Genomic DNA, 14,183 nt, shown 5'->3' with positions numbered 1-14,183 from the left:
ATGCATGCATGCAACATGATATTGTGGTGATTGCACGTACCCTTTCTGACCTTCATTATCTCAAACGCAGGAGTAATTATGTGCGTATTCTGAGGGGGGGGGGGGGGGGGGGGGGGGGGGGGCTACGACATTATTCACGATTCACTTTTTATTACAACCTGCACGATCAACATCGTATTATTTTTAGTATTCTGTGTACATGTTATTTTATTATTGTCTTATAGGATATTAATATGGTCCATAGAATTCTTAATCGCTCGCTTTTATATTATCTGGTATGTTGTAGAAAAGGTGATCAGCTTCCGAACCACTCAGTGTAATTAATGCTGACGGTGCGTTCACCGTCAGAGAATATTGACTATTGCTTTATTATAGCCTCATTTACACATCGTCTTTACAGTGAAAATAAACATATTTTTTAAGTTTTCCAGAGAAAGATTTCATAGAACTTTATTCCTTTCCGTTTTGTGTTTTGTCCTTGAAAGGGCCAGGGATATCTAGACTGTATGTCATCCTGATCACTAGTTCTACAGTCTGCATATTTATCCTGTTAATCATTGGCGCCATTCTGATTCGTAAGCGACTGGGTAGTGTTCGTGGAGACGTTACAGCGGTTCCTCTTCGGCGACGGATCTTATCCAGCAAAGGCCGTAGCGGAAAGTCACACAAACGTGATCAGAATCCAGGGCTAAACAGACTTTCCACTCCCAGCTGCCTTGGTGTCCTTGATGCTGACAGTGCCAAAACTCCGGCAATGCACGACCACTCGGGGGATCAGCTAGAAAGCCACCATTACGCCGAAGCCGGACCTGTAGAACGCCCTAGACCGCCTCCGAAGCCAACTACAAAATCATCCTTCACACGTGCCAGTACTCCGGACGAGTTCCATGAGTACACTTACACGTCTAATGTAAAACCTATCAAGCCAGTGTCCAAGGATGAGGAAGATATCATGGAAGAGGAAAATGGGTACATTACCCCCAACCGCCCGGGTGTAACTCCTCCGTCTCCTCATGGACTGTACTATTCTTTGAGAATTCCTTTCCCAGGGCGTTCTAACCGTTTAGCAGCCACCCCCTCCGAGGGGCAATGATTATTCTTCAAAACTTGCCGTGTCTCGTGTCTCGAATACGAAAGTAGTCCATATATATTTTATGAACCGAATTAACGTTAGATCTAGGGCCTAGTCTAGATCTAGGTCTAGACCTTAAACAAGTAAGGCTTAAAAGCCGTAGGCCCCAGGCTAACGTTATGCCTTGGCCTTAGGCGTAACTTAGCTTTAGCCCGGCCCCTGACGTTAGGTCTCGAAGTCGAATATAAAGTAGTCCACCTACTGCCCTGGTAATAGGCATAACGTTAGATTTTTTTAGGAACCAAACCGGTATGAATAGATCTACATGTAGTCCAACGTTAACAGTCTAGAGTTAAATATCCATTAGGGTCTACCTCTAGAATCTAGATCTAACGAACTTAGATCGGAAAATTATGCCTAGGTCTAGTTAGATGTAGATCCAGACTAGGTTTTACTCTTAACTTATAAGCTACATGTAGTAAAGAGATCATTATAACGACAACATTACCTAACGCGTAACATTATACGGTGTGTATGAAGTTTATACTCAGAAAAAATCCTGCAAAGTTATACATTTGTAATATACTGAAGATTTTCCACATTTTAACATTGGTATAGATCCATTTAAGCAAATAACGATATAACTGTCGAAAAACATTTCCGCTTGAGTGATCACCACTTACTTTTGAAAAGAGTTAGTGAAAACGATTTGCGCAGAGCTTTGAAATATTTATGCGAATAAAAGTAGAGCTTAATCATTAAGAACACATGGAGTTTAGCTGGTAAAACTGATTTGAAGATATCTTTTACCTTGTTTCCTTGCCCAAATGACACTTTGAAGAGTGCATTGCCCCCACCCCACTCCCCCACACACCGAAGCCATCGTGACGATATTTGCTTTACACTGAGCTGTGATTTACATGAAATGGCTTAGGCTTAATTTTCATTTTGTTAATCATTGTCAAGCTTGGGAAAGTGTGTGGAAAAACAAGTATTAAATGAAAAATAAAATGTAAACCCACTTTAAATGATAAAAACTTAGTCAAAAATGCTGGATATGTCTGATATAAACTTTTGTTCAGATTCAGTTATGTCCTGAGATCCAGCTGGCACAAAAGAGTGAAGGTTGTGCTTACTAACTGTTGAAATTTCAATTTGGTTGGCAAAAAATGCTTGAATCTATCCGTTTCATTTCTATTGACTAAAAGTGCAAGGGAAATGTTCTGCAGGGTAAGTTTGATTTCGCCCTTTCCCCTTGACACAGCGTGAAAACGAGGATTTCTGCAAGCTTTACAAAAAATGGACAGCGCTCACTCAAGTGTAATATTTTGTCAAAACGTTTACTTTCATTGAACAGATGAGACCCAAACCCAAGATTATATGTGAAAAAATACCAACATGTTGTATACTTTTTAATTCCCAGGGTGTTTTCAAAGTGCAAACTTTTTTTGATACGCACTGTATAATCTAGAAAGTGCAGTGACCGTCTTATATTTTCACCCGACTCACCTTTTGCGAGCATGCATTTGATTGAACGACTGCAACAAGTCTTGATGATTTATACATCCGTTGTGTCCTTAATAAATTGGTCTTCTTTTCACTAATGCCATATATTTTTGCAAAAAGTAACAAGCAAAAGTCAAAGATCGGCATCGTTCCATCGGTATGTCATATCCGTTGTGCGCACTTGTACCATAAGCGCGTAAATGCGCGTATTGTCTAAAACTTACCGGCCCGTATTCTGATAGCAGGTTTAATCTAACCCTAGTCTAAAGTTAACCCTGGTTTAACTAAGCCTCCTCTAAACCTCACCTCTGGTGTAAGTGTAGTTTAATTATTTTGGAATTCTGATAGCCAGGTTAATCTAAACCTGGGTTAAACCAGGGTTTAAAATTCTTTTTGGAAATAATAACCCTCTTTTAACCAAGACTAGCACCTTTTTGTTAAATTACTGCTGCAGCTTGTGCAGGGACGACTGCAACAAAGTTGAAAAAATGTCACTAAAGTTGTTTTTTTCTAAAACAAAATGATTTTTTATGGAAACTAATGACACCTATTGCAGTGAAAGAAAAGCATTCATCACCCATATATATGGTAAGAAATTTTCATTCAGATTATTTCTATTTTTGTTAAATACTAAAACATTTTAATCCCAAACCGAGTGACCTACACAGTTTTTGTCCCATTTATTGCTGTTCATGTTTGTCAAAACCTAAATTGAATAGATTCCCCTCAGGCCCCATCCACTCTAGACTCTAGTCTTACATGTAGATCTAAAACAATAACATAAGTGGTCGACATCTTTATTCTAACTTTAAGCATGGGAAAATTTTTGAAACTTTTGAGACTAGTCTTGGGTCTAACATTAGGCCTAATGTTAGATGATCTAGCCTAGGCCCAAGATCTACAGCTAGAACCCCTCTGTTTGGAGGAGAATTGAACAATGTCTTTTTTTACTTTCCTGAAGCAAAACGTAGTCTAGTGGAGTAACCCAGACTGAAGCAACATGTTAGTATTGGTCTAGATCTAGGCCTAGAACAACATTCAGAACTTAGGCTGGCTTAGCCTTGGAACAAGGATAGATATAGATCTAGGTCTAGTAGAACAGATCTGATTTGTCTTAGAAAAAAAGCTTCGGTCTCTGTATTAGTTGTTCTGCTAAACTATGACGAGTCATGACAGTCTACGTTGGCCTCTCTCACTAAGGCAATGTGATGTGACAGTATATAAAAAAAAGGTCCATAATCCATATCTCATCTGTTTCTTTGAAGAGTTTTTTTTAAATTTCATTTAAACATTTTTGGGGACTTGTTTAGGTTCTCAGGTCCAGGACTAGAAAACATGCCTGAACCTAGATCAACAGCTCAGTATATACTAGGCCTGGGCTAGATTTATTTAAGAATTTAAATCTAGGCCTAACGTTAATATGTGCTATCTATTAATTTACGATTCCTTTTCTAGCCTAGCCGGTAGCCCTAACCGTACGTTAGGACTGACTGATCTAGTCTACTGTTTGATCCAGAATCTCTAATGCTGGCCTAGATCAATAACTGAGACTAAAAAATGTAAAAGTTAGACCCTATCTAGATATAGAACTAGACTTAATATATCAATTTAGGTCTACATGTAATAGGTCTGGATCTAGAGATTTGTAGATTCTCAATTTAGATTCTAAATAAAAAGATAGTAGATGTAGGCTAGTCTTTAGAGAGAATTGACCAGTTGGAAACTGATAAAGTAGTTCAAATCACAAGATTTTTTATCTAATTTCTGATATTTGATTTGTCACCATGGCAACATGATTATTTTTTAAAGGCAATAAATTATTTTTTGCACTTCTTCACATCAAGAATAACGTTTGTGCCACTTTTCATGAGAATTGGTTAAAACTGAGTAGGAATTGCAAGATTTTTACCTATTTTTTGTCATAATATACCATTACCATGTCAACAAAATTTCCAGCAAATGCAAAAGTGTGTCTCACAAATCTTCGCCTCAAGACTTATGTCTATGCCAAATATGAGAAGTGGTTTAAAAATTATAAAGTAGTTAAAACCACAAGTTTTTCACCTAATTTTCGTTATTTTATATATTGTTACCATGGCAACGCGATTTTTTTTTATACTTTAGGCATAAAATATGTTTTGAATCTATCTTCACATTATGACTAATGTCTGTTCCAAATTTCATGAGAATCGGTTAAATACCATTACCATGGCAACACAATTTCCGACACATGCAAATATGTGTCTTGCACATCTTTACCTCAAAACCAATGTGTGAGCCAACCTTCTTGAGAATTAGTAGAAAACTGATGAATTATTTTAGACGACAAAATTTTTGGCCATAATATACTGTTACCATGGCCCACACAATTTCCGAAAAACGAAAAAAAATTCTTACACCTCCTTACCTTGAGACCAATATGTGTTCCAAATTTCATGAGAATTGGTTAAAAACTGAGGAAGTAGCTTGAAATGCAATATAGGCATACATTCTAAAAAAAATGTTGGTCATGATTTGTTTGATTTAAACCAGGCTTAAACTACCCCCTGCGCGAGTTTAACTTTTTGAGGATTTATTACCACACTTAGACCAGGGTTAACTTAGATCTTGCTATCGGAATACGAAACTTAAACCTAGGTTTAAATATTGCAGTTTATTACCACACTTAGACTAGGGTTAAGTTAAATCACGCTATCAGAATACGGACCACCGTGTTTACACCTAATCGGCTTTTGCATCGGCTAGCGGTTCTGAACCGTGAGCTGTTACAGCGTGTAAACGCTGTGCAAGATAAACCAAAGCCGATTCTGCATCGGCTTTTGGTTATGAACCAAAAACCAATTAAGTGTAAACAGGGTAACTATCGATCAAATTGCGCGGGTATTTATTGTATCCACAATCACCGCAAAAAGCAACATTTTGCATGCAATCAAATGGGGATCTCAGCCATTTTTTGCTATGCCCGTCGTTAAGGGCGGGTCAGGGGACAACGGGCAGAAATCTTGTTAATTATGCCCGTTGCCCTTAGTTACCACCTTTGTTTGTTGTTTTGCAGGCATAGTCGTTTAAATGACCTCAACTTTGAAAAATCAGAGGAACGGATTATTCGACATTCTTAACGAGAGGTTTATAATAATTTTTACAGCCCTTTAACCTTATGTTTAATCATGAATACTACATTCAAACACGAATACAACACTTGCCTCTAAAGACGACGCCTTTTCTGTGCATGGTAACCACAAGTCCCTTGTACATTACTTTTTATATCAAATAGAAACGAAGCATGTAATTATTGTATATGCTCTACGTCACAACAGGCCTAATAATGAAATGCAATAGTGATACGCAAAGTCGGATGATTTTGACTTAGTACGATAACTGAAGACAAATTTTATTAAGTATTAAGAGCGTAGTTAAAGTAAAACACCTAGATAGCACGACGATGGAGATACATGAATGGTACAAATACACCAATACATTGATATTAGAAATACATTAACAATTTGTGATAATTATTGCTTTTCCTAACTGCTAATGGGGTAACAGTTAACTACTCTTGGATGTAATATCAAATAAACTCACATGAACCACTTGTGACTGTTCTGTGTCCTTACTTATCACAGTGACCTATTTTCACATTAGAGTATCTCAATTCGGTTATGATCAAGAGTACTGCTGTTTGTTGCATGGATACGTACAGAGTAAACAAAGCCCCGTCTGACAAAGATTTACAATTGATCCGATCAACCTCAACTATGTTGGAAATCCATCAATGTCATATATTTTCTAGGAAATTTGTACACTGTCCTTTGTAAGCAAAGAGAAGCACGCTGAATTTTAAAGAAAACAATGTATGTATTAATATATCTGTAAAGCGCTTAGACACGTCGTTCCGATGGATTAAGCGCTAAATAAAAGCGGATTATTATTATTAATATTTTGAACGTACATGAATGATAGATGTTGGGGTTTCTGTCTGTCTGTGGATGTGATTGATCAGATCAATCGGAACTCTTTATAAGACCGGGCCCAGGAATCCATGTACATGTATATTGTGAATTCTAGCGTGTTAGCGTGTTTGAAAAAAAAGAAATATATATATATATATATATATATAACATATATTGTTATGCAGGTAGAGCAGCAGTTTCTTAACTGAAGTGGCTATTATCATTATTATTATTATCATTATATATATATATATATATATATATATATATATATATATATATATATATATATATATATATATATATATATATATATATATATATATATTATATATATATATATATATATAGATGTATGTATGTATACGTATCAAAGAATGAGGTGCAAAAGCAATTCACCAGTGTTATACTCAGTACGACGAATCATAAAGCTATAAGAGCGTACGTTAGACTCACTTTTCACACGATCATTAATTTGTAAATGTTGAATAAAAATAATAACTTCACTGTAAAGCTGATCATATTGTTATACTCATAAATATAAGATGAGGATTAAATCAATATAATACAAATTTATACTATCATCATCCCTACTGGAAAGAACACAGTGTCACACTGTGTTCACAAAGTGGACTTATGAAAATAATATGAACACTTTTTGTTTGTTCAAATGGTCAATTTCAACAGTGTGGAGATACTTTCACACTGTGGACACCTCGACAGTGTGACTGTTTACATTAACGTGTTCACTTGGTCGTCTGCGCGAAAATGCTATTCACTTTGTTATGCTGAACTTTCACAGTGTGAAGGGGACATCACAGTGTGTTTCACACTGTGAGCACACTGTAGGACACTGTATTGACTTCAGTGGGGTTGACATTTTCAAACTTTACTTAAAAAACCCAGATTCCCTTAAAGAATAACCATCATTTGGTCAGTTGAATCTCAGTTTCCGTTATATCTAATTGAGAAATGAAATATGGGTTCTGCTTCAGAATGTATGCAATAAAGAAAAAGAGGGAGAGAGAGGTTACAAAATAATGTTAATGTGTATTCTTTGTGGCAGAGGTGAATGGTAATTTGTAAGGGAGATATGGGACGATATATAATAACAGCAATATAATCATATAACCGACACCACTGTTTTTTTTTATAAGTATTGTCAATCGATGGAACTACTCTCGTTCTGACATAATTCTATTTCAGGACATATTTCTATTCTGACATAATTCTATTTCAGGAAAATCTTTTGATGCGTATAATCGCGTTTTACCATTTATATTTTGTCTAAATGAAAATTTGTTTTGATTTGTATTTGTCGTTTAGCGGAAATTCCCACTTGACTTTGATTTTCTTTCAGTCGCATAAGATGTATCATTGTTCTAAATTATTTGAAGGAGGGTAATTGCAACTTTCGAACCGAAACATATCGTGATATATAGCCATAAATGGTTCATAGAGAGTAATAAGAATATGATGAACGAGAAAAATTCAACGCCACTGTCTGCGTTCAGCGAGACCACTTGAACGACATGAGCCCATCTTTCAAACTTAAAATTTTCAGCTGGAGACAACTTTCCCAGTACATTATGGTGATTGTATTCCATGTCAAAATGATTGGAACACTAAACTTACTTCACTTATCATGCATGTTTGTGCAAGTCTCTCTATTGGGTCAAGGTTTCGCAGTCTCCAACTGTACAGGAGATAGACAAAACAAACAAGTGAAGGGTAAGTGATCGCTATCATTTTTTAAACCTATTTTCTGTGTGATGTTGTTGTTACAAGTAGGCCTAATGATTTAAACGAAGAAGGAGAAGAAATGCACGCCCAAGTAGTACATTTTCATTGATATTATTATTCTTTTTTTAATGCCCACTGATTTGTAAGTAATTGTGGAACAATTTATATCTAACTTTTTTTTCTTATTCAGTCTTCTTTGTGTTTCCGCATGCAATAATGCAAGAGAACTATATGATTTTTTTAAATCTCCCATTTTCCCACATTTTATTAGATATTGATTACCTTGGTTGCTATGAAACTGGATGCTTGAACATGGAGTACAACATTAGCTATCCAGAAAACAGTGGGACCACGCCCAAATCGTGCTCATCCAGATGCGGAGAAATCGGGTACCTTCTGGCCTTCGTCTATAAAGGATCTAGATGTTCCTGTTCCTGCAATGATACAGGCCTAGATGAAAAGGTCGATGATTATAGATGCGGGTTACCCTGCCAGCAGGGTGACGAGCAATTTTGTGGTGGGATAAACTTCAGTGTTGTGTACCAAGGTGTGATTTTTAATACTGCCCATTCAGTTCCTTAAAACCCACAAACAAACCAGAAATACGTACATTAGTTCTCTTTCAAGGACCAAAAATAGTGATTTTGTTATATTTATTATATCAATAAAATGTGTACATGTACACATGAGCGACATGCATGGCAGATACAACGTCATGAAAACACAGCTAGGTACATTGATAATCAATGTTTCATTCATATTGCATTTACTAGTTTGGTATTTTATTTATTTATGAAAAATATCAATGATTACACTCACATCATTTCAATCATCCCCAAAACGTATATGTTAAAATTCATATATATATTTCACACATTTCCCTTATACAAATGAAATAAGCATGGTGCGTATATGCATTGTAAACTTCCCCTCTTGTAAAATTCATATTTTGTTACGAATAATTTCCTTCTTGTCTTGCAGTAAAATTCTCAACACTGAACACTTCAAACTTGACCGGTGAAAAAACGACTGATGGTGAGTTTGCTTCTTCGTTGTTTTCTTTTTCTTCTTCTTTTTTTCTTACAATTTTATTACAGGTTTGAATATCTAAGTTTAATTCAAGATAAATTGAAATCATTACTTTAAAACGTATTGCACCATCACCTTCTTTTGTACTAAATATTCAGGTACTATTTACACAAAACATGGAATAGGTGCTGTTTTGTGTTTTTAGAATGTCCATTGTGCCAGAATTTTGATCTTGAGTCGATTTTAATGACACAGGCCAAAATTGATATTACTTTACCAACTATGTGATCTAAAGTCAGTTTATGTTTTACTTGTGTCTTTTATAACTTGTAATACTGAAGTCCTGAAAAATGCATCAAGATAATCACCAAAAAATAAAATAAAGAAGAGCAAAACCAGACATAAAAATGAATAAGCGACATGGATCATGCATATATTGCATTTGTTATTATTGACATTACTTGTTTTCCCAAGCAGAGAAATAAAATCGTAATTTATCACGTTCCATTTATTTTAAGAGTGGCTGCACCAATTGTATATATATATTAATTACATTTTATGATTTCATATTTTTTTCGTGATGAGATAAGGGTGAAAAATTCAGGAAGAAAACCATGTGTGTCGTTGTTTAGTGAAAATCGATATTTCATAGATTATGATTTCAGGAATGGGAAGACAATCAAAAGCTTAGTACAGGAATGGTGTTTTGAACAATTCGCAACCCATGAAGCTGGAACCGTTTTTTCCGCAGTAGTCCCGATCTGATGATACTATGACATTAACACTTTCACTAGTATGATTGGTTTTAATATTTGACTCTGAAGTAAATATCATGTTTTCCCTTTCACAGAACCCGGTGGTTCTTCCAGGGGCTACGTCACTCTTGTGACACTTCTCGTTTTCTTCTTTTTCATCATATGCGGTTTGGTAATCACGGTGGCCTTCTTTCATCGACGCTTGCAGAAGTGGCATCCGCCCAATATCATAAGTGAATACAGCAGAAGGATCACCCTTAGGAGGAGAGCACCTTACCCCACCATAGATCGCCATCGTGCCTTGGCGAACGAGGATGAGCGTGACCCTCGCCGCAATGCAGAGATGCCGTCCTCTACACCTACCCTTCCGAGGCGCGATCGCCTCGGAGACGCACTGCGTCATCCAATCGAAGACATCAACCCATACTCATATGGACACGGCGCGGATCACAATACTTATCAGGTACCGCAATATGCTACTCTCGAACGTAACGTCAGTGTGCCACCGGGCTTCGATGACGATGATTACGGCATCACAAAACCAAACGCTGGATTGACTATGATAAGCCCTCAAGCATATGGTAATGGAGAAGACGGCTATCTCGTGCCGGCAAAAAATGTGAGGGTAATCAGCTCTCCTGCGTATGATTATTTAAACCGTTAGTTTTTTTGTGTGTGTGTTTCGTAACTGCTTTAATACGCATTAACAGAAACACATCTATCGGTGTACCCCTATATATAACAAATACACCAATACGTGTAATTCCCGCAAAATGTGGACTTTACACAAACAAAGAGCAAACATAACTATACAACCACATACTAATTTGGATATTGGCTTGCTCAATCAGATCGGGGAGGTCTATGCACGTGTATGGCAACTACATGTAATCGGTAACGAGAACCTAAGAGTGAACACAAATTTGGGTTCAATTTCCACCTCCTTTTTTTAGAAGCATTCCCTAATCTCATAATGGGATGTAAGGGATAACAGGCGCAGTGTGTATTTTCCCACCCTGAATCAAATTTTTGAATGAATACATCTTTGTTACAAATATTGTTTATTCTGATAAAAGTCTGTATCACTTGAATGAAACTGTAAATGCTGAACCAACAAGTGTCTGTAAATGTGTATGTGTATGTGTGTTTTGAACAATCAAGCTTACTATATTATCTTTAAAAAATGCAATTTCATTATTTTTCTTAACTCCACATGGAATATCAAGTTTATTAATTCAGAGATTAAACTTAACAACCATTTTTTTACAGAGTTGAAAATACTAGGTTTACAGGCGTTTTCATTGATAGTCATTTAGCATGGATACATCACATAAATTAAGTTGAGAACAAAGTTGCAAAACTTGCTAAAACTGTATTGCGTACATTATATTGCTATTTAATCTTGCCATATTTCTTATTGTAATTTGGTCTGGACTAACACATACCAAAGGCATCTTGAAAGATAAAATATGTTCCCTTAGGAATAAAATTGTACGTAATATTTCTTCAGACGACAAGATGCAATTAGCCATACTAAAATGTTATTTTATTCCATAAAATTGTTGAAATTAGATAACATCAGCAATCTTCCCGTCTGTGATTATTCTTAGTATAGAGGTGTTCACATTCCCAAATTCCATTAAATATCGTGAATCGTTTAAGTGTGTTTCAAACATACATCATTTTCATACCCTCTCAAATAGTCAAATGTTTAGTCCTAAACGCAGAAAGATGATCTTCCAACACAACATCCGCTATAGTATTATTTTATTTGTATTGTTTACTGTATTTATTTATGTATACAGGCGTATCCCACCACAAGCCCTGCTTTAGGGCACATGCCTTCTTTTATAACCTTAAAAATATTTATGTTCTTCATGACAATCTTATTTTTGTATGAGTTTATGTTAATGAAAAATCAAGAAATTTTGTGAAATGGAAGAAAAGTGTTTATTCAAAATGAATCGAATTGCATCGAAATAATTTTTTCCCGTTAAAAGTGAAACAATTTCATGCTATGCGCAATCTATTTAATTAGAATCATACATTAAGAAGAAGGCTGAATGCCACTAAAATGTATGCTTTACTATCTGTGTTATCAAGCCATGATTTAATGATTACTGTTGAATGTGGCACTAAACATTTGCCGGTACACATCAAGTTTCTTTTATATACTGTATTTTCCGTATTTTCATGTGTAGTTAAAAATTAATCGGATTACGTCAAAAATAAGGGGCGATCAATTTTGATATGTTATTGATTATCATCTTTTCGAAAATCCATAAGCGGAACGCTTTCATTCCATGAGAAAATTAAAAGGAAAAATGCAGTGTGTGGAACTCAAGAATAGAATATAATCGATGGACTTATATGAATTTTCTCCTGAATAAAAGCATGTAGAATCATCGTTATCACAAGTATGCAGTTTCATTTTCTATGGAGTGTAAATAAAAATACAAAGAACTCTCTGACATCACAGGCAAACCTTTTGTATATTTCAAAACATTACCTATATGCCCAGGTATATGTAGAATCACAAAGATATTGTACAAAGGGTATATAATGTTGAATGGTTTCTTTCCATTTACATTTCTACAGTCAGTTCCTATATAGCAATTGAGGCATGATACATGTAAATATGCAATTTTATCTTACAATTTAAACCTACTACTTACAACTTTTTACTCGCTATATTCTGAAAGTTTTAGAAGGAATTCATTCTGTGCAGGTACTAAAAATATTTATAAATGAAATAAAAATGTGAGATATTAAGGTTTATTTAGTTTTGTAAAGGCGGCAGCACTTTAAGGCTTTGTCTTTCCAGTTGCATCCTCATTCATTCATGCGTACTTTTTTGTAATATGGTACAAATTCTATCAATACTGTATTATTTTACCTTTTCCTCCCTTGTAATGTTTGTATGTTAAGTAGTGTTTTTTTAACGATAAATCAAATAAATGCTATCAATCTAAAAAATAATCTAATTATTTTGTTTAATGTTACATATTTTTCGACAATGAATTCAAATTCTGAAAAAGAGTATTCACAGCAAAAGACGGACTGTACCAATGTTCATAATGAGCTTAATTAAAAACAAAAAGAAAAGAAAATATTGTAATGTTGAAATAAAAAACGTTTAGTCACGTAGGTGTTGAGAACTCACAGAGTGACGGAGATGTTATGATTACATAAACACCAATTGATTTTTCAAACATATCTCCTTGATAGAGCTCAAATTATGAATTCAAACTGTTTTACATTCGACGATGAGTAAACATCTCAAAAGTCTTTAAGACCTTAATCACGTCACAAAATAAAATAGGTTGCGCACGTTTTCCTTTAATTGCAAATTCTTCATTGTAATTCCTTATTTTGAAAATTACATACGTACTGATCTAAACAATTTACTACGAATAAAGATATTTAGTTCGGTCAATTCCATGCAACCCTTTTGTTAACATAGTTGTTGTTCAGGAACCTATCAACGGAGGATTAGTCTATTGTTACTGGGGGTGCTGAGCATTGTCACAGCAACCCCAGCAACAATAGATAGTCCTCCGTGGCCAGGTCCATGTGGTTGTTGTTTGTAAATCCATTCCGAACGTCAATCAAGAAATAGCTGCGTGTTCCTTTTTGCATGCCGACCACAAAATGCGGTACCATTAGAGAAAATGGGATAAAATGGAAAACCATTACTGTAGAATAGTTTTATCGTATTTTTTTCTTCTTTTGTTCTTTTTCCTTTTGTTTGTTTTTTCGTGTGCTTGTGCGATTTTACAAATTAACAAATATATGAGGTAGCTTAGAAATAGGGATTGATTACTTGTTTTGTTAAAATGTAAACAGAAAAATAGCGTATCAAACATCACCATCATTATAGTAGTAGTAGTAGTAGTAATAGTAGCAGTAGTAGTAGTAGTTGAAGTAGTAGTAGTAGTAGTAGTAGATGTAGTGTTAAGTAGCAGTAGAAGTAGTAGAAGTAGAAGAAGTAGTAGTAGTAGTTGAAATAGTAGTAGTTGTAGATGTAGTGTTAAGTAGCAGTAGAAGTAGTAGTAGTAGTAGTAGTAGTAGTAGTGGAAGTAGTAGTAATGGTAGTAGTAGTAGTAGTAAATGAAGTTTTAAGTGGCA

The 14,183-nt window shown here is 35.2% G+C and overlaps 1 protein-coding gene across 1 annotated transcript; it reads left to right on the top strand.

Moving 5' to 3' along the window:
* The first annotated feature begins 7,975 nt into the window (after positions 1-7,975).
* LOC121430487 lies at positions 7,976-13,330 on the top strand. Its single transcript, XM_041627765.1, has 4 exons — positions 7,976-8,259; positions 8,543-8,818; positions 9,253-9,306; positions 10,151-13,330. Exons 1-4 carry the CDS (start codon positions 8,061-8,063, stop codon positions 10,717-10,719), a joined length of 1,098 nt encoding a protein of 365 aa, XP_041483699.1. The 5' UTR covers positions 7,976-8,060; the 3' UTR covers positions 10,720-13,330.
* Positions 13,331-14,183: the final 853 nt, after the last annotated feature.

This window comes from Lytechinus variegatus, chromosome 17 (genome assembly GCF_018143015.1).
Source record: "Lytechinus variegatus isolate NC3 chromosome 17, Lvar_3.0, whole genome shotgun sequence".
In the NCBI taxonomy this organism is placed as follows: Eukaryota; Metazoa; Echinodermata; class Echinoidea; order Temnopleuroida; family Toxopneustidae; genus Lytechinus; species Lytechinus variegatus.
Note: the sequence above shows the minus strand (reverse complement) of the source record. Positions and strands in the feature narration are given on the sequence as shown.

Bases quoted from the DNA above. Each gene is read 5' to 3' on its own strand.
- LOC121430487 (XM_041627765.1), top strand. From the start codon at position 8,061: ATGAGCCCATCTTTCAAACTTAAAATTTTCAGCTGGAGACAACTTTCC. The intron at 8,819-9,252 runs GTGTGATTTTTA...CTTGTCTTGCAG, and splicing joins CTTCAGTGTTGTGTACCAAG to TAAAATTCTCAACACTGAAC. The intron at 9,307-10,150 runs GTGAGTTTGCTT...TCCCTTTCACAG, and splicing joins CGGTGAAAAAACGACTGATG to AACCCGGTGGTTCTTCCAGG.